The sequence below is a fragment of the Vanessa atalanta genome, chromosome 17 (genome assembly GCF_905147765.1).
Source record: "Vanessa atalanta chromosome 17, ilVanAtal1.2, whole genome shotgun sequence".
NCBI classification, from domain to species: Eukaryota; Metazoa; Arthropoda; class Insecta; order Lepidoptera; family Nymphalidae; genus Vanessa; species Vanessa atalanta.
Genome location: NC_061887.1, coordinates 10,860,835 through 10,888,514, shown reverse-complemented (window position 1 = coordinate 10,888,514; position 27,680 = coordinate 10,860,835). Strand labels below are relative to the sequence as shown.

At 32.1% G+C, this 27,680-nt stretch overlaps 1 protein-coding gene across 1 annotated transcript in view; it reads left to right on the top strand.

Annotated features, from left to right (window-relative positions):
* LOC125070191 (transcription factor sem-2-like) overlaps positions 1-26,543 on the top strand; it is a 68,800-nt gene extending 42,257 nt beyond the window's left edge. The window contains exon 2 of the mRNA XM_047679925.1: positions 21,123-26,543. Within this exon, the coding sequence (XP_047535881.1) occupies positions 21,123-21,833 (711 nt within the window). The 3' untranslated portion in view covers positions 21,834-26,543. The remainder of the gene's footprint in view (positions 1-21,122) is intronic.
* The last annotated feature ends 1,137 nt before the right edge of the window (positions 26,544-27,680 follow it).

Genomic DNA, 27,680 nt, shown 5'->3' with positions numbered 1-27,680 from the left:
TTTTTTCAATTACTTCGTTACACCAATTTAAGATGAAATATTATTCAATTTCAGACTAAAGTAAATTAATCCTATCTTTATATTTTGCAATTCGAGAGACCTATCTTGTATAAACATATTTTAAAATGTTCTTGACTAGATTCGGTTGGAAAGAAAGAATATAAATTCGTATTATACATACATTTTTACTTTTATTCTGATTCATATTTGTAGGCTTTTTATATCATCATATTTTTGATGGTGGGGCCATGTGCAAGCCCCGCTGATTAGGTACCACCTTATGTTGGGGCACTGTCAATATAAGGAACTTGTGTTTCCACTTACCATTAGGCACCCCATTTACTAGATCACCTACTAAAGACATAATAAATACAAACATTTTAATCGAACTTAATAAATTTGAATTTAGAATCACTTTTTAACAAAACGTTCGAAACTCCAAACATATTTATGGGATAACATATTACGTTTTAAAAGAAAATCTGTTAAATATTAATTCAGACATAAAACTCATACACTGACTGGTCCAGAAAATTTATTGATGAAAATTCGTTTTTAACCTGATTATGAATTTGAATCCAGAACCTTGCGTTCTTCCATATAATCTAGCCAAAATACCAAAGCAAACGAAACAACAAAATTACTATATAAAGAAAATATTACATGTCTATGTGCCCACGCGTCATGCTATTTAACAAAACTATTTGTGCTATTTTTTGTCATCTAATAGCAAGTTCCTTGGGGGATGTTTGAAAATATTACCCCCATATCCAACAATCCAGTATTTGGTAAATCAACAGACGTGCAAAGCTGCGATTAACTAGTATTTTCATATATCTAGGTGGGCAAATAGCAATATATTGTCGACACCGATCTCCGAAAAGACCATTTACGCCAGGTATCGTAGCGAGCGAAGTTTTTATGTGTGCGTTTTGTATTATTTCTCTGAAATTGGATGCAACACATCTGGTGCAGGTCGGGCCAGGCCTGCGCGCTTTTATTGCGATGTTATGACTGCAATTCGAATGGGCCGCGCTACCTTTTTTACTCATTTCATTTATTAACGCACTCTGCTCCGTTTTGGCGAATTGAATTTCACACTCGATTTGTAAGTTCGCTCGTGAGTGAATTAAAAGTCAAACTCTAGCTACAAAAGAGTACAAATTTAAACGTGGAACATAAATTAGTAATAGCGTATGGGGTCAAGTGAAGGGTACATTTACCCTATACCTGATAGATATGTGTTAAAAATTCATCCGAAATGTGTGGCTTAAGCATGCGCTCAATTAGAAGATTTTATCATTGTTCTACGAGCTGGCCTAAAATGATAAAATAAAATCCAAGTATTGCCGTTTGGTAGAATATCTGATGACTGCACAGTACCCCGTAGCCCTAACACCACCTAAATATCACAATTATAAATAAATAAAAACTCTATTATAATATAATATTATTCAAAATAACTCCGAAAATGAAACCACGAAACGAAACACGGGTGGAAATTAAAGAATGTTAAAACAGTTTTTTCATTAAATATGGATTTTCAACGAGAGATAATCAGGCTGATAATCTCTTAGTACTGTTGCTCTCAAAACTGAGTTCAATGAACCCAAAGAAAAACAACGTATGTAATTATTTATGAGCCTATACATACGTTCATATTATTGTATTTGTATATAATGCACTAATGGCTCCGCGCGGTTTCACCAGGGTTAAGCGGTACTAGCGTATATTCTCTCTCTCTCTCTCTCTCTCCTGTGCATTTATTATTCCCATCTGATGGTAGGGTCTGCCTTCCTAGTCTTGATTCCATTTCGCTCTATTTGATATTAAATATCCGGAAATCTTCCTCATGAATTGGGCTATTAAATGCAAAAATATATTTTTTTAAATCAGATAAGAAGTTCCAGAGATTAGCGCGTTCAAACAAACAAACACCTTTATCATATTCGTATAGATTGTTTTGTATATAAAGGTCATTCTACTGAACCTCGGTGCTACGACGCTTATAACGCTAACTGTACAATTCATATTTAAATTAGCAAAAAATATGAAAAACCTCGTCTTAACTTTATATTTTGGCGATATCTCCCGAGACTGTTGCCAGCCAATTTTAATAAATAAACATTAAAAACATTTTAATAACGAATATATCTAGATGATTCTTATCTAACCTCCAAAGACTAATGATATGCGTTGAATATACATTAATCATATGTTAACAATTATATTGTTGTGATAAAATATTTAATTAGGTTTCCATAATACTGATGAAAATACCTAAGACTTAGAATTATTCTTGTGTTTTTAGGTTCGTTTTTCAAAGTATTTTTTTCTAAACAATTAAACTTAATTATACATAGAACGTATAGCGTGATAAATCATAACTTTGTTTAATATTAAAATTATATACTCATTAACAGTAAACATATAATTTTTATTATACTTTTAAAATACAGTAATGAAAATGTGCGTAATTGAAAAAATTATTTATTTATTAATAATATTTAAACTAAATAAAATATTAGATTTCATCATAGACTTCATACCACCCAATTTGTTTATCATAAGTCAAAATAAAACATAATCATCTAACTACAAAGACTCACTTGCCGCTAAATTAATCTTATCAAAATTTAATAAACCGTAGTGAAGATGGCACGAACGAAATTCAGACCGCGTCATGCGCCTCGAGCGAGTAACTTTGAAAAATGAAAAGGCTCGAACGTCGTCGTCAAAAAGCCTTCAGACCAATCATTTTAGGCGGTCTCTGAAATATTACTGCTTTTAAATATTGAATATAGATACTCTTTTGTCGAGAAAATAGTAAATATCGCATTTCAAAATACGAAGATTGAATATAGTTTGAAATATGCCGGAGGTATTACTGCTGCAGTTCTAATGGCCTGTATGTTGAGTGAATTTGATATATAAACATTGAACATTTTTGTTGGTTTGTGTTTACACTGAATAGTATAAGCCGTAGTGCCCCGAGCGAATTTGTTTGTATCATCGGAAATATCTCGGAAGCAACGGATGAATTTTGAAGTTTTCATTAGAGAAAAATATAGACAATTTATCCGATAGCTTGTTAAACATAGATTTTTTATCCGTTAAATACAGGATAGCTATGTTCATTAGATAAATATACTAAAGTTTAAAATAAAATTGCTTTAAATTTACAGTTCAAACTTGCATAAAAGTAACACTAATTTTTTTTTCAAATAAAATATCTTACAGATTAAAAACAACAGACACATAATCATTAAATGTTATTAATAATTGAAATAATAATATAACTATATATCAAATTCGGATGTATAAAGTTGACCAGATATTAGTTTTAGAGTTCATAAATTAACCTTGGCTTCTCGAGTCCAAATATATGGACCTTTGGGTTGTAGCGAAGTGAACAAACGCATCGCTCCTGTCATGTTCTGTGATTTATCAATATAACGTCCCGCGACCATTAGTTACCGCTAGCGAACACGCAATTTATTGAAAATGGTTTAATTGTCACCCGACGTGTGCTATCTCGATAATATTTACTTGAGTTTCATATAATATAATGATGTTAGTACATTTGTGGCAGAAATTGCTTAGTTTGGCAATGAATTTAAATTTAACATTTTGGACTCAAATATGAGCAAAAACTGTTTTGATATGATAAATTTGTTTTTAAAATTCATCCCCTGCAAGTCTCGGATGAAATTCGGCCGTGAAACAATCCATGAAACAATTACAGGCATTTTAATTAATCTACTTTAATACATCTGTCTCAATAATAATATTAATGTAACTGAATTAGACATTCACAAAACCTTCGTATATCCAGTGTCGTTATTGTAAATTCCGTTAACCGCAGAACTATGATTGAAAGCAATTTCTTTAAACACAATAAGTTTCGTAAGTCCGCGTTGTATAATTCTGATAGAACGAAGGAACGTAATTGACAAGAAACCATTACCTATCTGGAGTTACCGCAAGCTTCTATCCGACTAGATTCCGTTCGAAACAACTGTGTTCGAATTAAATTCGTGTAATGCATCATTCGCCTTATCATTCTCTGGTTGCAAATAAACTGCTTTGGAGGCATCTGTTGCCGCATGGTTTGACTAAATCTCCATAGTCAAATTATTCACTTTCGCAATCCAAGCAAAGCCTCCAACATCGCTCCGGCCCGTTCGTGTAATATTAAATTATAGTGGGCCAAGTAAACCATTTCGAAATGGAAAATTGTATCCAGCTGCTAAGTTTTGTCAGGGCGTTTATAAAGCGAACTTTATTGCTATTACGTATATTCTTAATGAGACACAATAATAATTATTGTTTGATTCATATATTTGTGTACGTAAGCGGAGATGGTGCAGTTATCAGAATACGTGCATGATTGCGAGTTGAAACCCGTGCACGCACCACTGCCTGCATTTACATGCTTATCAAATAACAAAATATCGTAAAGAAATCTGCATATTTCGGATGAAAATCTGCTACAGTGTAATCAAGAACTCGCATTGGAGTAGCGAGGTGAAGCCTTAACGTAGAGTAGTTGTTGGACAATTATAGGATATTACTCAGACCAATTTGTAAGACGTTAAATGATAATATTCATCTATTAAATATACCTTTACATAGATATTCATACCGGCATTAATAATGCGTATATTAGAGGCTCGGAACGTTTGCAGTGTGCATAGAGATAACGATGTTTATACGAACATATCCGAGTTAAACACGAAGCGGACGCAAGCTGGAAATTGTGAAATATGAGCGAGGATCACAACGTCATTCTCTTCGCCGCGGGAAGAATTTATCACGACACGGTGTCAGTTAACATAGTGGACACACAAAATGGACTACATGTAAATAAGGGTGAAGATCTTACAAAAGCATTGCTAGACTAATGAATAAGTTCCTTGCTGGTGTTGAAACGAATACCATTAAAGCAAATAAGATGCAGACTGACGTGGAACTTATTATCATTCTGCCATCCCCGAGCGTAACGTCCATTTTTATCTTCAGCGAAATACATTTAAGTATTCTTTATGGTATACACACGCAAAAAGGCGGAGCGCAAAAACAACAATGGACCGAATCCTTAGTTTTAATTTATTCGGTTTCCGTTTGCGAACTGGACGTCATTTCATTTTGCGTTAAAACAACACGTTTTTGCTTTTATTTCTTCATTGGGACTATAAAAGATATTTTCCCTTTGAACAGTTAGAACAAAATAATTTCCGGCAGTCCCCTTATATAATTTAATTCGTAAATTTGTTTGGCTTTCTTTAACAGTTAGTTATTTGTTTAAAGTTTCGGACGGCTCCGGGTTGGCAGCGATAAGCGCTCCGAGTTGTCTCGTTAGCTCTGAATTTAAGTGAATTAGGGATACTACTTAAGACGGAATCAAACTTTTTAAGGTGATACTTCGTAACGATCCCCGTCCAAGAGAATCAAAGTTTCGAGTTGAAAACTTTGAAATATAATACGAAATTGCGGCTTGGTAATAAAGGCTGCCTGTTGTTTATGTACGCCATCAAATGAAGATAGCACCAGCAGCTTTACATCCCGGGCTTAAGTTAGTGTCATTGTTTTGTTACTTACAAGTCTAAGCGACATTTCACAACAGAGCTTGGCTTTAACATTCATGAATATCATTAAACCTCCCCCTGTTTTGAATATTGTGAACCTCTTTCCGAACGAACTTTAGCCGAGTTTTGTTTACGCTTATTGCCTTTTAGGCGACGACTATTTTTCGAGACGACTTTACGACATATAATATTCACAACTACACAATGGTGCGACGCGATTCCCTGCGGGACCGAGTTAAAAGAACAATCCGACGTTCGGAGGCAATAAGCATCTATTTGAGAACGTCCCAAACGGTTTGCTCTTAAAACAGACCACCTCGATTGTAACCGACATGCAAAGCGTCGCATTTAAAAAGGAGGAAGGAATAGAATCGCTGTAAGCAAACAAGAAAGTTGGCTGCGAGCGGGCGTTCTTCAAGTCGAATGAAACAAGTTTCCTATATACATTATTAAGTTGTGCCCGAAGCGGGCACAGTATTAAACGTATCGGAGTTTTTAAAGTCGGGCTGTCGATACGAGCAAGTTGGTAGACCGCGAAACAGCCCGACTTGAAACAGTTGGCAAGGGACGCCTATTTGAAAAATAAAACGCAGGCAACAGTTTGCCGTATCGACTGTGCGAGCTCGTGAAGCTAAAATAATTATTATTAAAAGTAGGGAGAACTTGTTTATATTATATCAATTCCTCTGAGAACACAAAGTAATCACAAATCTTATCAGAATAGCACCTAATTAATTCTATATTATCATTAAAATGAGAATAATTTCACTTGTCAATATTATTCATTACAAGCCGACCGCAACAAATATCTTGCAAAACAATTCCAAAACAAATAAAAGTTTGAAGGATCGTTATTGAATGAACTATTTGAAATATAAGGGAAACATACTTTAAATTTAAAACTTTTCATGCTCAGAAATTTGGAGCATATTTCAAGGGTTCAAACAGTCGTAGGTCCTTTAAGCAAATTGCCAGTTCAACTCGATATTTGCAAAATTCCCCGAACCCTTTGGGACAATTTTGACAAATAGTTGTTGGACTAATAAATTTTCATTGAAACCCCCGATAACTTTCCGTCAGCCGAACTCCGAATTGGGACATTTGAGTTAGCTTTAACTTAATTACGAGTTGAATTAGTCCTGAGTTAAGTATGATTATGACTTCTTAAGATGTTTCCACTGAATATTCATTCCTCGTGTTATTTGTATATGTTTATTTTTTTCTTCGTATTTTATTAAATTAATGCTCGTTGAATATATTCATATTAAATCGCATATTAACGATACATTTACCCACAAACAAAGGTACAGGATAAATGACTGAATATACATTTTCATATTCATGAAATGCATTGGTACAGTCACGCATAATAATAGGTCTACTTTTTGTGGACTCCGCTGATCGGATTCGTTGTTAAAACAATTTATTTCCTTTGTTAATTAAAGCAAAATATTAATCAAACAAGTGTTAAATTGTAAGGTTTCAGAACAATAAGTTCAAGGATTCATTCGAAGTTTTGCATAATTAGTATGGTTCACGTGCTCATATATTCATTGCGTGTCGTTGATGTTATCATACGTTTATTTTTTTTCAAGTACTAAGGAACAGAGCATACTTCGCAATTATTTTTTATGAGAATTCCGTTATTTTAAAACCCTCGGCACATGTATATTATTGACTTAAAAAAAAAAAAAAACATTCGAAACATTCACGATTTGTAATAATAAATATATTATTATAGACTCGGTATATGCAGTCCATTAAAACGTACAATTTAATCTATTAAACACATCAATTATCATAAACACGATACTACTAAATAGATATGAGTAATATTTGGAAAAGGAATGTAATGAAAATGATCGGTTGAATGATGTAACAGTGTGTAATCTCCTTTATATAGTTGAAACAATTAACAAAAGATACGTAAAGTGGCGTGCTCTCTTATGCAAATGATGACTTGGTTTTTTTTTCATTGCTATTATCGCACAGTTTAAGAACCTTGATTTTGTAATTAAACGCAGTGTGAAATCTTTTATAATTGTAGGTTATACATTTTAATTTTCTTATTTAATATTTGCACCAGTTTATGTTAAAATTATTTGTAATTAAACGCAATCAATAAACTTATCTATGATAACGCTATTTATTTGCATGTGTTAGGCTTTTACCGTGGCGTTACTTTGTTACTTTTTTTATTCAATAATAGTCTTTCCGTCGTCCCAAGTTTTGTATTAAGGCTTTACCTGACATCGAGTAAAGGTCGGGTGCGGTTGTGGAAGAATTTCACCGAGCAAAAACTTTGCGTTTCGCGACATCGAGAGGGGGTGAATTTACGAGTTCCCCGTTCAGCCCCAACGGGGATGAGCTGAAATTTTTAGCGAGAAAAATTTAATATTTTATATGGACGATGTAAGAACGCCCTGGGATGGAATTGGGAATGTTGATGAGCCAATTTTCGACGGCATATGAGAAAACTACGTTTAATACAGTATTTAATATATTGAGGATAGAAATATATTTTCTCATTGTTTCTTTATTTTTATATATTTACTCTTTTCACGTTTATTATAAGTAACAATTTTAAATCCTTGTAATCAAATCAAATCAAAATATACTTTATTCAAGTAGGCTATTACAAGCACTTTTGAATCGTCATTTAACAAACTATTTAAAGTAAAGCTACCACCGGTTCGGAATGTAGATTCTACCGGGAAGAACCGGCATGAAACGCAGTCATGTTAGTTAAATACAATGATATATGTTTAATGAATTAATTTTGAAATTCGTAAAATTAATTTCATTGTTAAAACTATTTTATTCGTTAGATATTTTGATAGTTTCATGTGATTTCTGCAGTCGACAAACCATGAAATAAAGAATAAAGAAAAACTACAACTAACACGGTTTCCGAAATTGAATCAGAGGGTAATCTAAAAGAAACAAATGTTGGTATACGGCTTAATCTCATTCGTGTACGATAATTTTGTTACACTTCAGGTAGTTAGTAACTACATTATTTATGTGGGAAAGTTTATAGACAACTTCACGAATCCTAACTTCAACCAAGTGTTATATCTTTAAATTAATATGTTATGTTATTTCCTCTAACGTTGGTTTCATCGTATTCTTCAAACATTTTACATTATTTCGATTCATCTTTTTATATTATTCGTTTATTTTGCTATAAAGTAACAGATCGAGAAGCAATAAGCATATACTCGTAGGTAGTATTGCAGATATTTATCTTCAAGTCGTTTTTTAATAATCAGGCATTAATTTATCACTTGAATTAATACCTCTCGTCACACAAACCTTACTATTAATTTGTCACTATTTGTAAGTATAAAATAACTACATTGAAACATTGTCTATTGTACATCATAATGTATGTGTGCGTATTCATTTTTATTTAACCTTATCTATTGCATTTTGATATGAATAAATGTTTTTTTAAACCTCCCAACTATATTTTTCCGTAACTTGGTACGAGTATTTACACAGACGGTAGGATCAACAAAGTCTTACGGTTTTATGAGGTAGAAAATTTTAACTTTATTCCATACTTTGCTCTATGATAATAAAGTCATTTATTACGCATGTAAAACTCATGAAACTGTAGCAATGTAAGCGAAAAGTTTGAGCTAAGTGTTATTCTGAATCAACTGAAAAGTAGTTCTTGGGAGTGTCTGATGACTCTGTAAATATAGTTCTTTAAGAGATCTCGAAAATTGTCAAACTTTGTCACAATATTGCATATGAAATTAATTTATTCGTTTCACACCTACAAACATGTAAAGTGAAGCATTTGATGCGCTTGCTTTTATATCACATGGATTTATTTGTTTTAATATTGAAAAAAGTGAAAAAGATGATGAGCATATTTAAATTTAACGTGAAAAGTAAACGTGAACTCGAATGAGTCTCGCTTTTGTCCTTTCGGAGATACCAACCCATCTATTTTTATTTGTCGTAAAATGAGATCTTTTCATATACTCCGTTCTTTTTAGACGTTTTATATTACAATGTTTTTCGTCACCATTGTGCTATAAAACAGAGAATTAAGTGGGAAAAATACTATAAAACTACCGTTCTCCTTACAATCTCGTTGAAACTTTGAAGGTAAGGTCAAGATTCTCTTGCCATATATTTTAATAGTTATTTTAGAAATAAAATTGTACGGATAGATATATAACCTTGTATTTTAATGCAAGGTATTTGAGTATATTATTGACATAGATGAACTAAATCTAGAAGTCGAAACGAAAGCTGAGTATTACGTTAGATTATACACCTTTCTAGCTCGCAAACAACTCAGTAGTTTTATGATTACAACGCAATGAATCGACTGCAAAAATAACATAGATTAGTATACGAATTATTTTGTAACAGTACTGAATATTTAATTTTTAATCCAATCAAATATCATATTTCAACCGATACCTTTTCCACAATATATTCCTTTAGTGGATCCAAGCTCTTATTCTCCTGGGTATGAATTGTAGAAACTTGGAACTTGTCTCTGACATTACAGGCGTCTACAATATAATGACAATGCAAATTGCAATGTGCTGCACCTCCGCGTCAGGAGTCCCCTTTATGTCGAATGCAGAGAAAAGTTCAAAACTAAGTGTTAAACTACTGTTATTTGTAATGTTGATTTGTGTATAAGTTTTCCACAAAGAATCCATGATCACTATACATTTTTGTTTTACGTACAACTTTTCCAAGTTTCTCAACGAAACGTATCTTATTTTTATTTCGTTTGTGAAACTATTATTAATATATATAGCGTTCATTGCTGTTGAAATCGTTATGAATATGCACAAGTACGTGATATACTGACGAATATTATTTATAACTTCGTATAAAATTCACAGACGCAAATGACATTAGGAGGTGGACGTACCCATAAAGAACGAACTGTTTGAATTATCTTTTAGTTGGACATAAAATTGAAAAGAAGAGCAGACATCAATACATCGCGACCAATGACTCTTCCATTCAAATGGTCTACTGTAAGAAATATTTTCTGTCTCAGTAAACTTTGTCATAACTTCCATCTAAATAAGAATAATGTTTGTTATAAAATCGTTTATGTTCTGAATAAATTTCTTATTTTAACTTACTCGTGTTATTGTTTGTTGAATTGCGTATAAAGGTAGATAATACGGCTATAGATCCTTCAGATTTCAAAATATATATTCCATTAAATTTCATATGGCAATGATAAGTTATATTTCACTAAGTTCAGTTTAAGGTCATCATTTGTGCAAGTCGAGTCGCAAAGGTTTGATCTACGCAATGCGATACAGGATTCAATAAACACTGTGTGGTGGGGCATAAAAAACTGCCTATCGGTAGTCCGCACACATCGACTTACGTCGTACGTGATGTGTGAGCTGAATAGTTTACGCACAGAAACGTTATTTGAACGTATTCTATGTCTGCCTATGCTTTTCTTGACTCTCAGAGTTACAACATGCACGATTATTCTCTTGTTATAATTTAACTTCATTTACTATTTGTTTTATATCAGGAGTATTAAAACTTGCTATTTTAATTTTAATAATAGGAAGTCCTTGTTAATTTTTATATATCCTCATATGGGTTTGCTTAGTTTCAATTAAAATTTATTACTATTGATCCGTGCTCAATGGTTATGACGTCTAGCACGTGTAAGGTGTATTTGTATGATTTTTATGGATAATTAGTTGGTCGCCTTGAATTCAATGTTGCATTTACTTTACTTACTATAAATTTTCCCTTATTTAGAAAGCTGTTGTAGGAAATTCATGTCTAGCTTAATTGCGTTATTTATTACTCTTTGTAGTTGAATTTAATGTTTGTTTCATTGCAAGCTACGCGTGATTTTTAGTCCATTTTCTTGTAAAAATGTAAATAGGTAAACTAATTATTTTTGTTAAATGTTTTTCGTGTCATTTTCTTTAAAGAGGAGGTTTGCTTCCTCTTGGTATGTTTGTTCAAATGCTAAATTTATGTGATTGAATATGTCTTAAGAATTATGTTAGCTAAATTTGTATTTGGTTGATATTTTTGTCTGCTCTGCATTTAGTTTTATGAACTATGACAACCTTCAAGCACTAGCCGGCTCGACCGCCCGACTCGAATACATTATAATGCAGGAAATCACGAGCCAGTATTAGAGCTAGTATTCAATTTATCTTCTAAAATCATAAATTTAAGTGTAATGATATTTTGCATCCGTTATATGTGGAGTAACACAGCTTTTGGCAAGTTATTTCGTATTTTGGTCATCCCTGTAATAAATATTTGTTTGCTCCTTAGCAACGTGCATTATAGCCGAATATTTCAAAACATGGTGTGTTTACGTTAAAATTGAATTTGTGATGTATCATTGTTAAAATGCTGTTTAAAATAAAATAACTGAAATGTAAGTAAGAACAATGAATAAAATTGAAATATTTAGATTATATTTATCAAAAGGATCTGGAAATTTTATACATCTTAAATATAAAAATGCTTGTTTATATTTTTACGTTACAGTAGTTATTCTTAAAGATGATATGTTTCATCATGCAAATTTATGTATATCACTGTCTTGAATCCTGCGTAATAATTCAGATATTTTTTTTACATCCCGAATGTAATACGAACATTTCAACAAACGTCGCTTCAAAAGACACAAAAAACAACCTTACAGTATCCTGACTTAGATAAATTATCCAATGAAATAACAATATTTAAAAAATATATATAATTTAATCTTACTTTTAAAAAAGCGTTGTATTTATTATTTAATAATGTTTTCATACTTTTAATATTTTGTGCATATATTTAAGTTAGAGTCATGTATGTTTTCTAGTTGGTAGGTCTTATCCAATAAATAAAAAACAATCAAATAATGCAAGCAATTTCTCTTAAGTATTCTTAAGAATTCTAGTAAGAATACTAGATTCTTATATAGTTACAATTACTTAAGGGTTATAGAGGTCAAATGAGACCAATGTTTCTGAATAAACTTTATTAGTACTTGCTTTAAATTCGCTCTAACTAACAAGATTTGCAAGCACATATTGGACTTAGTGAGTTTCGTTTGTTTAAAATTTCCGATCGAAGTTGTTTTAATTAATTCCTTTACTAGGGTGCGCTTGAATTTTTAAGATGGTTAAACGTTTACGTTTCGGGGTTTCAGAGTTTTGTTTTTAGCTGATTTTTCGTCGAGAACACCTTTCGAAGTTTTTGTATGAGAAACGGTTTTTTCTTAACCTTGTAATAGAATGTAATGAAGGACATTTTATTTTTAATTCGAATCTTTGTGTATTTTTTCATTAAAATCGTCGATTTAATTTGTGACAAATTATACATAGTTTTTAACATTTAAAATATCTTTTATATGTGAGGATATTTACCTAAACCACCACCATTTACCATTACCACTTTTATTTTTATCAATACAATAAAATATACAAATAATATAATATCTTGTTGTAAAGAGTTTTAATTAGATAAATTACTTTTAACCGCTATATTTAAAGTAACTGTATATTTATATTAACCAACCGAGGGAAAGGCAATACCGATCTAGTTAGCATTATAAGTTTCACCTCGGACTAAGTGGTTAATAATCGATAATTGTCATGTCGGGCATTCGATTCCTGTTCTAAGCCCGTTTCTATCTTGACCTAGTGAGAACTAGATTATTCGTTAATACGTTTATATATTTATCATTGGGAAGGAACAATCTGTTGTGAAGGTATATTGTAAGTGTTAAAAATCACCAATTTCAGTAAAACATATGTCAGAATAAATTAAAATAACTAACCCAATTCTATGATAACATCGGATTACCGCAAACAGTGGTTCACGTGTGACCCACAAATTATCTCTAATAAGTTACAAAAGGTAATTGCCCACGAAAAAATCAGACCAAGATTTGTTTTCTTGACCTTCATTTTACCTTCCATGGCTATAGTTATATTACAAACTATTATTTGTGGCGCGGAGAAAAGCAAAAAATCAAGAGTGATTACCTACAGAACGTGATTAGACCGGTACGGTCGGCAAAAAAGTGTTAGAGGTTTTTCGATGATATAGCAAAAAAATATATACGAGTCTATACGTTATGTTACAGGGAAAGAGATTTTTTTGCTGAAACATTGATATAAGAAAGTATAGATTATTTTTTTTTTAAATTGTAAGCAAGTTTGGTTTATAGGACTAAGAAAACGATCAAAAGCTAAAAAAATTTTTATTATTGTTATATAAATTTACCATTTCAAAGTATCTACCTCGTCTTAGTAGTAGTACCTCGTCTCGAAATAAAATTGATATAATATAAATAAAATTAATTCGATGAAATTTTTATGCGTTGACCGTATTTTGAAGAATTAAAGTAATAATAATCAACTGCTCAATTTTGAAGTATGATAAATGTATAGATTTTATTTGTTCTTAAATGCCCGGGGCGCGTGTTCGACCTTGCGATTCGTAATAATTGTTACTACGGAACATGTTTATAGGTCCTATGATTAAATTTCGGTTAATAATTTTTGTTTTAATAACATCACGAGTTAAATTATTCTTGCATTCAATATAGATATTTTGTAGGTTATGTCTTTAGCGAGCCTTTTGATTCTCTTGATTATTTAATGAAATATTATCAAATTGCTATTACTATGAAATTATCATATTCAAAATTGAATCATATTAAAATGATATGTAGTTTAACATTTCTAAATTAGTAACAAGTTTTTAGATGAGTAACTCAAGGAGTCCTACAGGGTACTTTATATAGTCCATTTTAATTTAATATATTCAATTATATAATATAAGATGAATGACTGTCTTTCTTGAACACAAAGGCGATGTCTAACGCCATAACGTAGGTATATCCATGTTAATGAACTGACAGGCTTATTACGGTTCAGTTGGTAAGCCTAGAGGCGATAAACACGAACGGTTTCGAATTCAATACCCACTGTCTGACGTTTTGTTGACGTATTGACTTGGGGTTAAATACATATTGGTAGTATATTATAAATATTGTTTCGATTAAAACGTCTATAAGATTAATGAAGTGAATTTAATACAAATTATGTAAATATAAACATTTAATACGTGCTATTGGATCAGTGTTTTGTTACATAATATGTTTCATATTACGTAATAAGCGTTTTGTACTTGTTATTATTTATATCGAACTACACGTATCACAATTGATATAGTTTTATAAAACTGAACATGGAAATATAAACTATAACGAAAATATATGAAATATTTTTTCCTTGTTTAATGGAACTTTCCAATGGTATATCTATAGTGTGTATGAACTGATTGTAGTATTGTTATCGTGTAATTATAAATGAATTATATTTAAAAAAATTTTTTCATTGAAGTATGCAAACGAACATTTCGACTTCGTACATCGTCTGTACCTTGCATTAGAAACAAATCTCGACCTGACTTCCCGACACGTGTCAACAGTCACGATGAACGCGGGCGTTTTCTAAAGATACGTCAATTCGACCCCTTTTCGCCATAATCGTCTATTCATGCGCGCATGCCTTGAATCTCAACTAGGCGTACTATACATGTAGATTATCTTACCACGTTTTTCATAACATGCAGGGAATAACTATGGGGTATTGTTTGATGATCGGACTGTTTAAGTTCTTTTTTCCTAATAGGTAACTCCTTTTGCGGGCTATACTAAATCAAGTATCCCATTGGTTGATATAATACCTATAAATATATCCTAATCTGACCAGCTGATTTGTAAACAGATTAAATCTACAAAAGCAGCATCTGATCTTTATCAAAAAATATAACATGTGACAGTGAAAGCAATGCTTCCGTTTATTTGGGTTAAGTCGACTCAAAAGGATCCTAAATAAAATTTCATAGTTCACAGCCGCTTCAAAACAAAGCCACATTGAAGTACTAGTTAAATGAAAATGTATGTCGCTGACCATTTATGTGTTTACCAATTTGGTGTATCCATATATAGCAGAGGATTATTATTGTTTCATTGTACGTACTGAAACAAATTCGTGCTATACATCAATTTTATGTACGCCATTTAATGCTTTATTACAGCAAGCTACAGTAGAAAATAGCATGGACATTTTTCTCATATAGCGCCATAACTCGTAAGCGTTTTTGTGCTTGTGTTACTAACTTGATAATGTATGAGCAATAATTTATTACAAGTAATTCGGCGTCTGCGGTCGAGTCTCTGTAGTGTCCTTTTAGATTCAAATTAAAAAACACTGATGACTATTAAAAAAACATTACAAAAACAAACTTAGTAGTCAATTCATTACGGTATTCTCTCTAAATTCGTAGAACAAGGTGTTCGTAAATAAATAATGCATGAGAATGTTCCGCGTTGGGCTCGCCACTCTTAGTTTCAAGCTCGATAGCTGCAAAAAGTTAATGTTTACTTTTATTATCATATTTGAGTTTATACTCTTCTTCCTTTTATTTAAATCCATTTATAAAATTACGGACTTATTGCTTAAGTATGGCAACATTAAATTATTCATCGCACTCAGTAAAGACTAAAATATAATCGATACAAATTGAGTCAATTTACACGCAATAGTTTTATTTTAGGAAATTCGTCGAATACAAAGATAATGATTTGTAGCCACATTAAAATTATAAGAAACGTGTACAATAAAGAACAAACATTACCCTTCTTACGTGCTCGGATAAGACCAAGAATTCAATCAGCATCCGTTATTGAAAATGAACCACGTTAGAATTTCAATGTACCTACGCCCAAACGGCTCAAGATTTATTGCTAAAACCGAGTAAAAAACGCCTCAGCGCGAGAGTAGGTACGTGATGTTACATATTACAATGCTAAGAACCTTGGCATATATGTCTCGCTCCGTGGCTTCAAAGGTGAACTATAAAATTTTGATACACAATTTAAAATAATAATTATTCATCATATTACTTACAAAGTTAAGACAGATTTTTCAGAAAATCTACAACATGTTTTTCAAGTATCTGAACGATATATTTTTAATGAGAATCCCATTTAAATGCGTATATATCTACAATTTTATTGAATCTACTTTCCTACCGAATAACGAATGAAACGGTTGATGTACTGAAAAAGGAAGAGAAAAAAAAATCCCTTTTCGTCGACGCAGTCACTTGACTTCATTCGACGCGTGTTTTGCCTTCCAACAAGACTTCAGAACTTGACAGTTCGAATGAACGAAAACTTTTTCGTGCGGGTGATTTTGATACAGTCGACGAATTCATTTCCAAAGATAAAGAGCAGTTACGAATAACGAGAGATTAAATTATATTACGATATTCATTTGTAATTATAAATCGAACAGGCAATTAAGGATAATAACAGATAAATGATGAAAATGTTAAGAAATATTATAGAATCAAGAACTTGGTTGTCGTAAGTCAACAATGGACTGCTATGATTACAACTATTGAAAGTGTAATAACCCTGAACTATGACATATGATGGATGGAAGTAATACGTTGAATACGATAGAATTTAAATCAAATAATAATTGCATCAGTATTGTGTATTCAAACCAACCTTTTCCAGCTATCCATTTTGAAGTTTTAAGCCACGTCATGTGATTTTTTTTTACAGATAATCTACTAAAACTTGAATTGTTTTTCACTATATATTTCTTCCATAATTCCGTATAAGTTTAAAGTTGTGTATCGTACCATAAAGCGGTAAAAATACTCGGTACCACTTAGGCACGGCTTATTCATGACTTATACGCAATTTATATTCGCTTCCTGGTACAATTTTATCTCAGCCTTTTCTCTAGTCCTTATTTAACATATATCGCGTCGACAGTGCCCCTAGGAGACGCTGATATTTAAATTTAAAACAATTCAACATCTCCTTGTATTTTCATTCTTATTTAGAGGACTTGTCGAGCCATTTCTTTTACATCTTAATTTGCTTTGTTACGCCAACGTCGGTGAACTTTAACACTATTTTATAAATGGTCGTGTAAAAACATAGAAAATGCAAATGATTATTTTAGTACTTTGTGATATTTCAATAAATAAATACATAATCGATTCAATTTTAAAAAATGTTTAAAGAAAAAAATAAATATTTAACGTTGTAATAATTTCTCTGAAACTCGAAATTCCTCTCAATAAAGCGCAAGATGTCGTCTGAAAAATTCCATTCTTTATTCTCAAACGAACCCGATCAAATTGCTTCAGTAATAAGGGTCTGCCTTAATAAAATGATCAGTGAAGCGTGAATTTGATATAATATTTTGTAGGTTCTATTTATTCGGAGCACCGAAATTATATTTAATATAGCGGTGTCATTTCAAATTGTATTTCATACCGCTCGAACAGTTTAATGTATGATATATATTTATTAGTTAATCGTGATCAACTAACCACACCTATGCATTGGATTTATTTTAGTATGTAGGAAGTTATTAAACTCATATTCATTATTACTATTATATAAAATCAATGATTATGAATATTAGTTATATAACAGTCCATGGGCGTATTAAATCAATTATGTCCGACAATGACCATTTATTTTACGTTCCAGCTTTTGAATTCGAAGGGACCCCAAAAAGTTTCATTTCGACTATTGTAACTCATTATCAGCAAACACAAAAGGTCTCATCTGTTGAGGCCCTATTACAATGAGGCCCGGCCTAATCGCCATCCTCCAAAGCTTTTGTTCGGTGCTAAAGGACTCGGGATTGTCAACATCTTCATTAATATTTTCTCCTACCTCGCATTATACGCTAAAACTCTTAAGGGCTTAGAGCACTTCAAGTAAAGTGTCAGATTTAGCGTGGCTATTCTGTTTACTGTTATCTGATGCTATTTATTTTGCCACTGTATCTTGCGTTTTTTCTGGTGTCCATAATTCATTATCACTTATTCACTAATCGTTGCGGTAACTATAGTAAGTGTATTAATTAGCATATTCAATGAAATGATTTAAATATTACGTAAATTATTACAACTCAAAGGACTGATATCGTTTCCAATATTTCTTTGCCATTAGATATACTAAAACACATAAAGCTGTCAGGCGTTTCTTGAATAAATTAATTTCATATACATTGCTAAGTTATTAATTACACATTAAAACCGCGTAACGCATCAAGCGAAATCATTTATCTGAACGATTATCGAGAACCAATTCACATATAGGTTAGAGAATTCGTTTCCTCGAAGGAAGTTGTTGTAAATCATCTTTAAAAACCTTATCGTCGCGACCTCCATTCGGCTTGCGAAAACCCCGGAATTGAATACGTGCTTAAAACACGGAAACGCTATATGTTACTCAGCTTGAGTATCGTAACTTCATTTTTTTAATGTCGGGCGTGGCATTTCGATATGTAAACAAACAATTAGTCTTGCAAATGTTATTAATAAAACATGAGAATTATTTCACTGATTCAATTGTAGATTGAAATCATACGTTCGAGCGATAATGGACTGTATCGCTTTGTAATGTAAATTCATATTCGCATCACCCGCTTTATCTCATGATCGATCGTATTGCATGTATTGATGACTTTACTCGTGTATATTGAAATTGAAACTGAGTTTTTTTACGATAATTGTTAACAAAATATAAATAAGTCGATCATGGTGAATTATAATATGAAATATTAATCCATTTAGGTATTTCGTATTAATTCAAATCACACATGAAGCATAAACAAGCTACGTTATATCGTTTACGAAAGTAGCAGAAAACTCGCGTTCAGATTAGAAGGTGAAACCTTAGCAACGAGTAGATCCATTCATAAGATATATGTCATGTTCAGGAAGCGAAGTGGATGCCCTTGTGATGCCGGCATAGTCAAACGACGAGTGTGCATTGACGTTACTCCCAATAGAAGGTTGCTCGACTGTATAAAGGCGTCACGAGCATGCTTTAGCTGTTTGGTTAGGTTCCGTAATCATTTTTTTCCTTTTAAGAACAGATAAGTACGGACATATTTAAACTTTAAAACAACTCGAATACATTAAAGTTCTGAATGAGTACTCATGTATAGAGTAACTTTAATTAATATAAATAGAACGATTTCTCTAAAAATATAAATCCACATAAAGTTTGAGGACCGTAAAATTAAATTATGTCTGCAAATCCAGTGTCAGTCACTCCCTGAATACATAATAAGATATTTAACAAAGTAAACCCAGGAATGAGACTCGAACAAAAAGAAAAAAAAAAAGTTCGAAGCATGAAAAATGAAGCTTTAAAAATAGAACCACCTTGTAAAAATTATACAGTCTGTTAAATATCTATCTTTGTTGGTTGACTAAGGTACAATTAGCCTATGAATAGTTTAGCTGTTAATACTTTTCGTGAAAACGCTGTTCTAGGTAGCGTTTTCGTTAATATCTAAGAAATAATTTCTTGATTACGTTATATCGAGTTGGAGATATCAACAAGATTTACCTTGCTTAATTACTCAATCAATACTTACCTATGTATTTACATGCCATTATAATTTTAGATTAAGCTAAGGTGACATAAATAATAATAATACTAGCATCGGTAACCTGAATACGTTCGAGAAGTTCTGCAAAAAACCTTCTACCTCAGTTCAGTTCACCTTGAAAGCCGGAGTGGGCGTACCAAACTTGATTTAGTCGCCATCTGACAAACCCCTTTTTTTGTCCTGAATATAAATAAAACGAGCAAAAAATATAAAGTCGAGTGAGATTTTTTTCCCCTCGCTGTTACCATTGGGACTAAAGCCGTGTTTAGCGAAAGTAAGATTTGAATAATAAAAACATATTCGCTTATAGTGCGGTACTGTTGTTATTTGTATCGTTAATATTGTATGCATCTATTTCCGTGTAGCCGAGTATGGACTCTCGAAATGAATAGATTTATCTATTGTATGTCTATATTTTTTTATGTTGGGACGCAAGGAAAATATCTATCATCGAGCACCCTGAATCGTTTTTATTTCTTCCTTCACGGTTTGATAATTACTTCCCGTGTCGTCTAATATCCTCGTTGGTCAATGTTATTAAAATGTATTAAACTTGCGGAAGTTGTGATATTATTCGAAATGAGTACTTAGCTAATGTATCACAAATACAATCCAAGTTATTTGAAATAGATTAAAATTGGGTCACGCGTAACATAAACCAAACACACAGAAATCAAATTATCAGTCTATTACATATTCGAATAGCGTTGGCGTTGTAAAATTTTCCTCCCACCAACTATTTGAATTGATTACATTTATACTTGTTTGTAATAATAGTAATAATTCCTATGATAACAATATCATTAATAGTAAGGACGCAGGCTTAATGGTGCAACGTCATGCATACTAATTCAACATAGCCAGCTCTTTGCCAGAGCTCAGCATATCGGACATGCCTGAAATAATAATCGCGTTCCCCATAATTTAACTGATAACACTGATTTCCTATTTAAAACATAAATTTAAGATAATGTCATTTAGAGTTTTCTTTTTCAATGTAATATCAGAGTTATTTCCACTGTAACTAATGTAGATATTTCTTTGTTCACAGACGAAAAAGAACAATCCAAATCACATTAAGAGGCCGATGAACGCATTCATGGTATGGTCACAAATAGAACGCAGAAAAATATGCGAGCAAACGCCCGATATGCATAATGCAGAAATTTCCAAAAACTTGGGCAGAGTGTGGAAAACATTAAACGATGAAGAAAGGCAACCCTTCATAGACGAGGCGGAAAGGCTCAGGCAGCTACATATGCGCGAGTACCCCGACTACAAATATAGGCCTCGTAAGAAAACGGCAAAGCCGGCGCAACGGAGTGGCGCTATTACGAAGCAAAAACGTAAACAACGGGCTGACAGCAATAACAACAGAGGAGTATCGAGGAGGCGAACGCGGCCAGTTCCTAGTGTTCCAAGTGTTCCTATGGAAACACCCGCCCCTCCACCACTGCCCGCGTCTCCTGCGGGGGCGCCTGATTCTCCCGAATCGGCCTGTTTCTATGATGACAACACGCGGCGTGAGCAGACGGACCTAACGGATCTTTATTCAATCACGGATTTGCTACCATTACCAGCAGACTGTGAGGTCGATCTAGATGCATTGACGGACATGGAGTCCTTCGAGACGGCATCCTCCTCTTCCGGATCGCATTTTGAGTTCTCATGCACGCCGGACGTGTCTGACATGCTAAGCGAAATCGGCGTAGCGGGCGATTGGGACGACCACACGTTCTCATCGTACCTCACGTCGTCTTAAAGAGGTGCTCGGGTCGCCACGGCCGCTGGCCGATACCACTGATCTCATTTTCGAGCCGCCACACGGGGGCCGACGACGCGGCGACCGCTCGCCGCCCCGCCTAGAGAGTGCCTACATCCAATTGACGTGTCGACATTTGGATTCAATGTACAAAGTTATTTAATAAGATTTGAGGGTGAAATTTTTTTTCTAAGTTCATCAGCCACATGGCTGCGTTCGTCTTCAGTTTTCTTGATTTAATATTTCATTTTAAATGCGAACTATTCGGCAACGGCTCCCGGCGTAGTGCCGGGTTTTAAACCATAGGCTGTGAGTTGGTTCTCGTTTCAAGGTGTTGCTTTTTTTTAGATTTTTTTAATGTAATCGGGGTGATTTCCAAACGGCACGTCTCAGACGCATCTCAGTAAATAATCCGTCTTACTCTCCGTCGCCTGATTAGCAAGCTACGGTCCAGTCAGGTCACTCGCATGTATGCACCGCGTTGTCGCGTCCGTATTCTATATTTGTACATTACTCGACTTGGCTTCTAAAATAAGTTCGCAAAACCTTCGCTTTTAATTTTACTTCCTTAACAATTTTATTGTAAGAACGTTGAATCGTTAATTTACGTTTAAACTTCGTAGGTGAAACATGTATCGTTCGATTGATAGAAAAATAAGACTAGGTTAAAATCATATTCGTCTTACGTTCATTTAACGTACATAAGTTCACTTTATACTTTGATGCACACATAGTTAATAGTTCGACCTTTATAATTTTACTGTTGGAAGCTAATCGGTATGTCATTTGAAGAATTTCGGTACGAAAGAAAGCGGAACTTTCGAGTAAGGATTTTTTGGAAGGAGTTGGGCCCTTGCCGTGTTGAGTTTCTCGTTTTTTGAAACAAGCCACGCGTGTAATTTTGTCATTCTTTACTCTTTTATTGGTCGCGCGTGACTTTTTTCAAATCCATTCAATGAAACAATGGTAAGGGATTTGTGTAGTTGTTTCGAGTTGGTACGTCTTGCTATAGTGTATGTAAGGTTGTTGTAGAATAAGTTCAATGGTAAGGTACGAAAAACTTTATATTGCAAAGAAATGACACCATCTCAGGATCGATGCGAAGGGACACTTCAAATTTCTTCTTTTCTTCAGTTTACATCTTCGCGCTTCAATTAAAAAAAAAAAAACGTCTATAGAAAGATACATATCAATAAAGAAAATGTATTAGTTCGCGGGACGGTGATAAAATATTCGTACGAAGAAAATACTAGTTCGGTTCCCAATAAATATTTTGCTGTTTAAACTCTGTGATTTACTTTATGAATTTTCTAAATTATAAGAATCTAGTGGAGACTGATATCGCATAGATTAGTTTTAGCAGCGCTAGCTTCTCTAACTTTTTTAATTTTTAGAACTGGGCATAATTTACTAATGGAAAAACGATACTTACATATTTTTGATAATTTGCTTTTCTGTGGAAATCGGGAAGCGGTCTCATAAAACATGAGCAGACGATGAATTTCTATAATGAAGCTAGATAACGTTTTTTACGAATTTATAGTTGCAAAAATATCAACATCTAATCATTCCCGTCCGACGTCCACAGCAAAGCACGAGCTAAACACAATTTGTATAAAAAAAATTCGCAAAAGAAAAAAAGTAAACTGTCAATTCATTGAAAATGGCGTCAGTTAGTTAGCGGGGTAACGTTTCAGAAATGAATATTACCTCAGTCATTATAAGATATAATTATAAAATCTTCTAAAATATACTGTTTCAGATAACGAAAACAATATTTGTAGATATTCTGTGTCCCTAAGATACATATATTTCATAATAATAAGGGATCCGTTGTGCTCTGATCGATAAAAAAAGTAAATGCTTTACTTATATTATTATATTCTTATAAATATATTATGTAAATGACTTCGTGTAATAATTAGTGAGTGTCTACGAAATCCAATTATTTTTAAAGAAATGCATAAATACACGTTATGTATACATTGTATTGTAAAACTGTAAGTAACTGTCTTGTGTGTTGTAGACGATATTATGTATTATACTTATATGGATAATAAAAAGGAGGAATAAATTTGTGCCTAATGAATTACTTGAAAAAAAAATAATAATTTCATAATATGTATATTTTAGTGATGCTCAATATATCTTTATAAGCGCGTAGTAGTTTAGATGCTGTTAAAAAAAATCATTGTAAAATGGTATACTTAGTCTTTTCGGATGCCAGACATGCATTTTGTTTTTCGTTTCTCTAAGGCTTCGCTATCACGCTGCTAAGTTAAAGATACCACTTGCGTTTTCAATCATAACATTTATACAATCAATCCTAATTGTTGCGTATACTTTCAAACTTTAAAGGCTATTAACATACGAAAACAAAGATCTGAATGTTGCTGTGACAATTTGTTTGTCAATAATGTATACGTAAACCTCATATGGTATTAATGACTTAACTTCTAGTATTATAATGAAATAAGTGTTTGGTAATGTATCGATTTCTAAAGTTTCATTGCAGACACTTTTGTCATTAACGTTTTTTAATAATACATCGTCTATTCAATCATTTCGAGATACGTAAATTTTTAAAGGTTTATGTGATTGTTTTGAAATAGCTTTTGCTTCGACTAGTTCATTTTTGTTCGTTCGGAATTCAACGCTGCAAATTTCTTTCGTAATGTTTAAAAGCAATACAGATATTAACACGATCGCTCAAATTAGAATTAAATCTCCTTCACTATTAAAAATAACAATATCGAAGTTTTAATGAATATATACGTTAGTTGAATCGGTCTCATCATTGTCATCGCTGTCAATTTCAGTATGTTGTATCCCACGTGTTGTATTTACGAGGAGAATAATTAGCGTAACCCCGAGAGTATTTGTAAAACAACATCGAATTTATTGTTGTATTTAGCGCTTCTTGTTGTGGTTTTTCAATAATTGGAATTATCAGGGTTTCGATGTTTTGTTTGAAATTAAGATTGTAAAAAGAGAACATTTTGTAAAAAATAGTTATCCTTTTATCCCCTTGATGTAATCTGTTCTAAAAATGTTTCGAATTCTTTGCTTAAATGTATAAGCCTCTTCTTTCGTAGCCTTTTTAAAAATCTATCGAGGTATTTTATAAAATTGTAAATAAATAAGTATTGAAACTGTTTATAATAATGTAAAAGTCAAAATAAAGCGACACTGTGACAAAAAATTAGAGGGTATATATACGCGTCTCAAAGAAAATAAATATCATAGAAGACGTAGTTAGTTGTTGTAGGTTATACATGTAATTAAAATTAAAGAAAAATCTTGTTGTGTACTTCTTTATGAACTCCGGGCATTTGATTCTATAAACACTTTACTTTGAGAAAGGATAGAATCAGATGTCTGGAGTGAATTCTTCAGTTGATATCTACGATTCTCTAAACTACAATTAAACTGTTGCAAATATTTGTCAACATCCTTCAAATTTATTATCAAAAAAAGAAATTATCAATGTTATAAAAATTCATGAGATATGATCTCGTTTAACACCGAAACGAACTTCAACGGGTTGAAGTTTAGAGAATTTAAGATCATCCAACTTTGAATCTATGCTTAAAAAATCGCTTGTCATACAAGTAGATTGATGTTTTCTTACTGTATTGTATGTAGGCTATAAATTGTGTATATTCGACATTATACATAAGACATTTAAAAGCGTTTCGATTGATGAAAATGTTAGTGATTCATTCACAGAACTGAAATGGTTAAAAATATTCTCGTTATGTTGTTTGAAAAAAAAAATAATATGATGTCTATATCTCTGTATAGTATGTATGTATTACTGTTGTTGATTTATTTAATAAGCGTCTTCTATCGTAAGATTTCGTTCAAAACATTTCGTTCTTAAAAACTTTGAGACACAACGAATAATTATGTTTCATTATCTTGATCAATAGCACATAATCCCTATAAATATTTAATAATAATAACTGATATATAATTGGTGTCTATAGGATGATTAAATTTAAACAATAATAATAATTAACCATTGTATTCTATGTCAACTTCAACCTGTAGTGGATGCATATTATAATAATAATATAAAATCCTTGTTGACGTAGCTGTGTCATTAATAGTTATTGGTATAACGATACATTTAATGATAATTATAAAACAAACGAAAACTTCGCACAATCTGAGTCAAGGAACTAACATAGGAAGTATAATATAGGTATTAATCGTAATATACATAGTAACATATAAAATACGGATGTAAGCGTGATACTTTCAACAAGATTTCTTCTTTGAGACAGATATTTAAAAAAAAAAAAAAACTTTTTATTTTTTCTGTGTTGTGTTGATCTGCCAGTTTATTATTGTAAATTTTCTTAGAATATATATATATATATATATAAAAAAACTAAATATTTATCATTCGTTTCCTTCAATCCTGAGTTTTTAATTGTTATCGCTGTGTAGGTTTTCGATCAAATTTTTAAGGAACAAAAAAAAATTATTAAAAAAATGGTCCATTAAATTCTATCAAGTAATAATAAGATAAATGTAATATTAGCAGCAGCAAATGTATACTTAAAATGTGTGCTTATATTTCGTATTAAAGAAAGGATACGTAACATGCCAAACGAAATCTATTTCTTGAAGCTAATAAGCATGGCTTTAAACGTTATGATGGGACTGAAGTTTCATGTCGTTATTGTATTTTTTTTCTTTTACCATTGGACATTGTAAATATCTTGTTAATAAGCTACTTAAGGCCACATATTTTATAGAATTTCTTTGTAAATCACACCGTAACCGTGTGTTCCGATTCATTCTAGTCTACGAAGATTTTGGGCAAGTTAAGACAATATCAGATTATCTCGTGTCTTCACCGATTCGAGTCGATTCACTTGCGTGTTTTTCTTGAGGACAATCGTGGCCTTTTTCGTAATTGATACCTGATTTTTTATTATTTTTTTTTTTCAATTGATACCAAAAAATGTTGAAGTTGTTAGACACCGTTACCGATGGATCTCTCTTTTTTAGCACTAAACAGTTACGGTTTTTTTGGCTTACCAAATAGTGGCGACGCTTTTGTGTTACCAACATCGTAATCGGTTCTAAAATGTTGTACATATTAGAAGAACATTGTTTTTAAGTGATACGCACGGTTCTTTAAAATGTGAAAAATATAACCCACTGTCGGGTTTTATTTTATTAAAATCTATTATCCAGCAAGAGTTTTAGGATTAATTTTTTTTTAAATATAAGTTATTGTCAAGCGAGGTTTGTGTAGTTCTGATAAAACTCCCTCGTCCGCTGTATAAATTATTGACTTCGTATCTCATAAGGTACATTCTGTAACTGCATATATTGTACGTAGTTTTTTAAACTGTTAAGTATGAAATAACTAATAACATTACTGTAGTTTTGGATTTAAGGCAAACGTGTACATTTTGTATCGTACTTTGTTTCAATAATAAATATATATTATTATATGGTAAAAATAAATGATCAAGTTTTTAAAAAATAACCCGATTTTCATTGAACCTATCCCCATCCTAATATTACGATATGTGATAATGATACTAAGTAATATATGCACATTCGATTTAATTGATATATAAAAATTATAAAGAGGATGTGGTAATAAGGAAGTACAGTTTTAATTATTAAGTTTACAACAAAATAACTAGGAAATATGTATATCAGAATAATTTGCAATATAATTCTTAATTTATATTTTATTTCCCTGAGCATAGATCACGAATACTATTTCATATATATCCGTCTGTGTGAAAATAGAAACATTATACATTATTTTTTAATAAATTTAACTGAATATTTTCTAAAGAAAAAAAAGGCATCTCA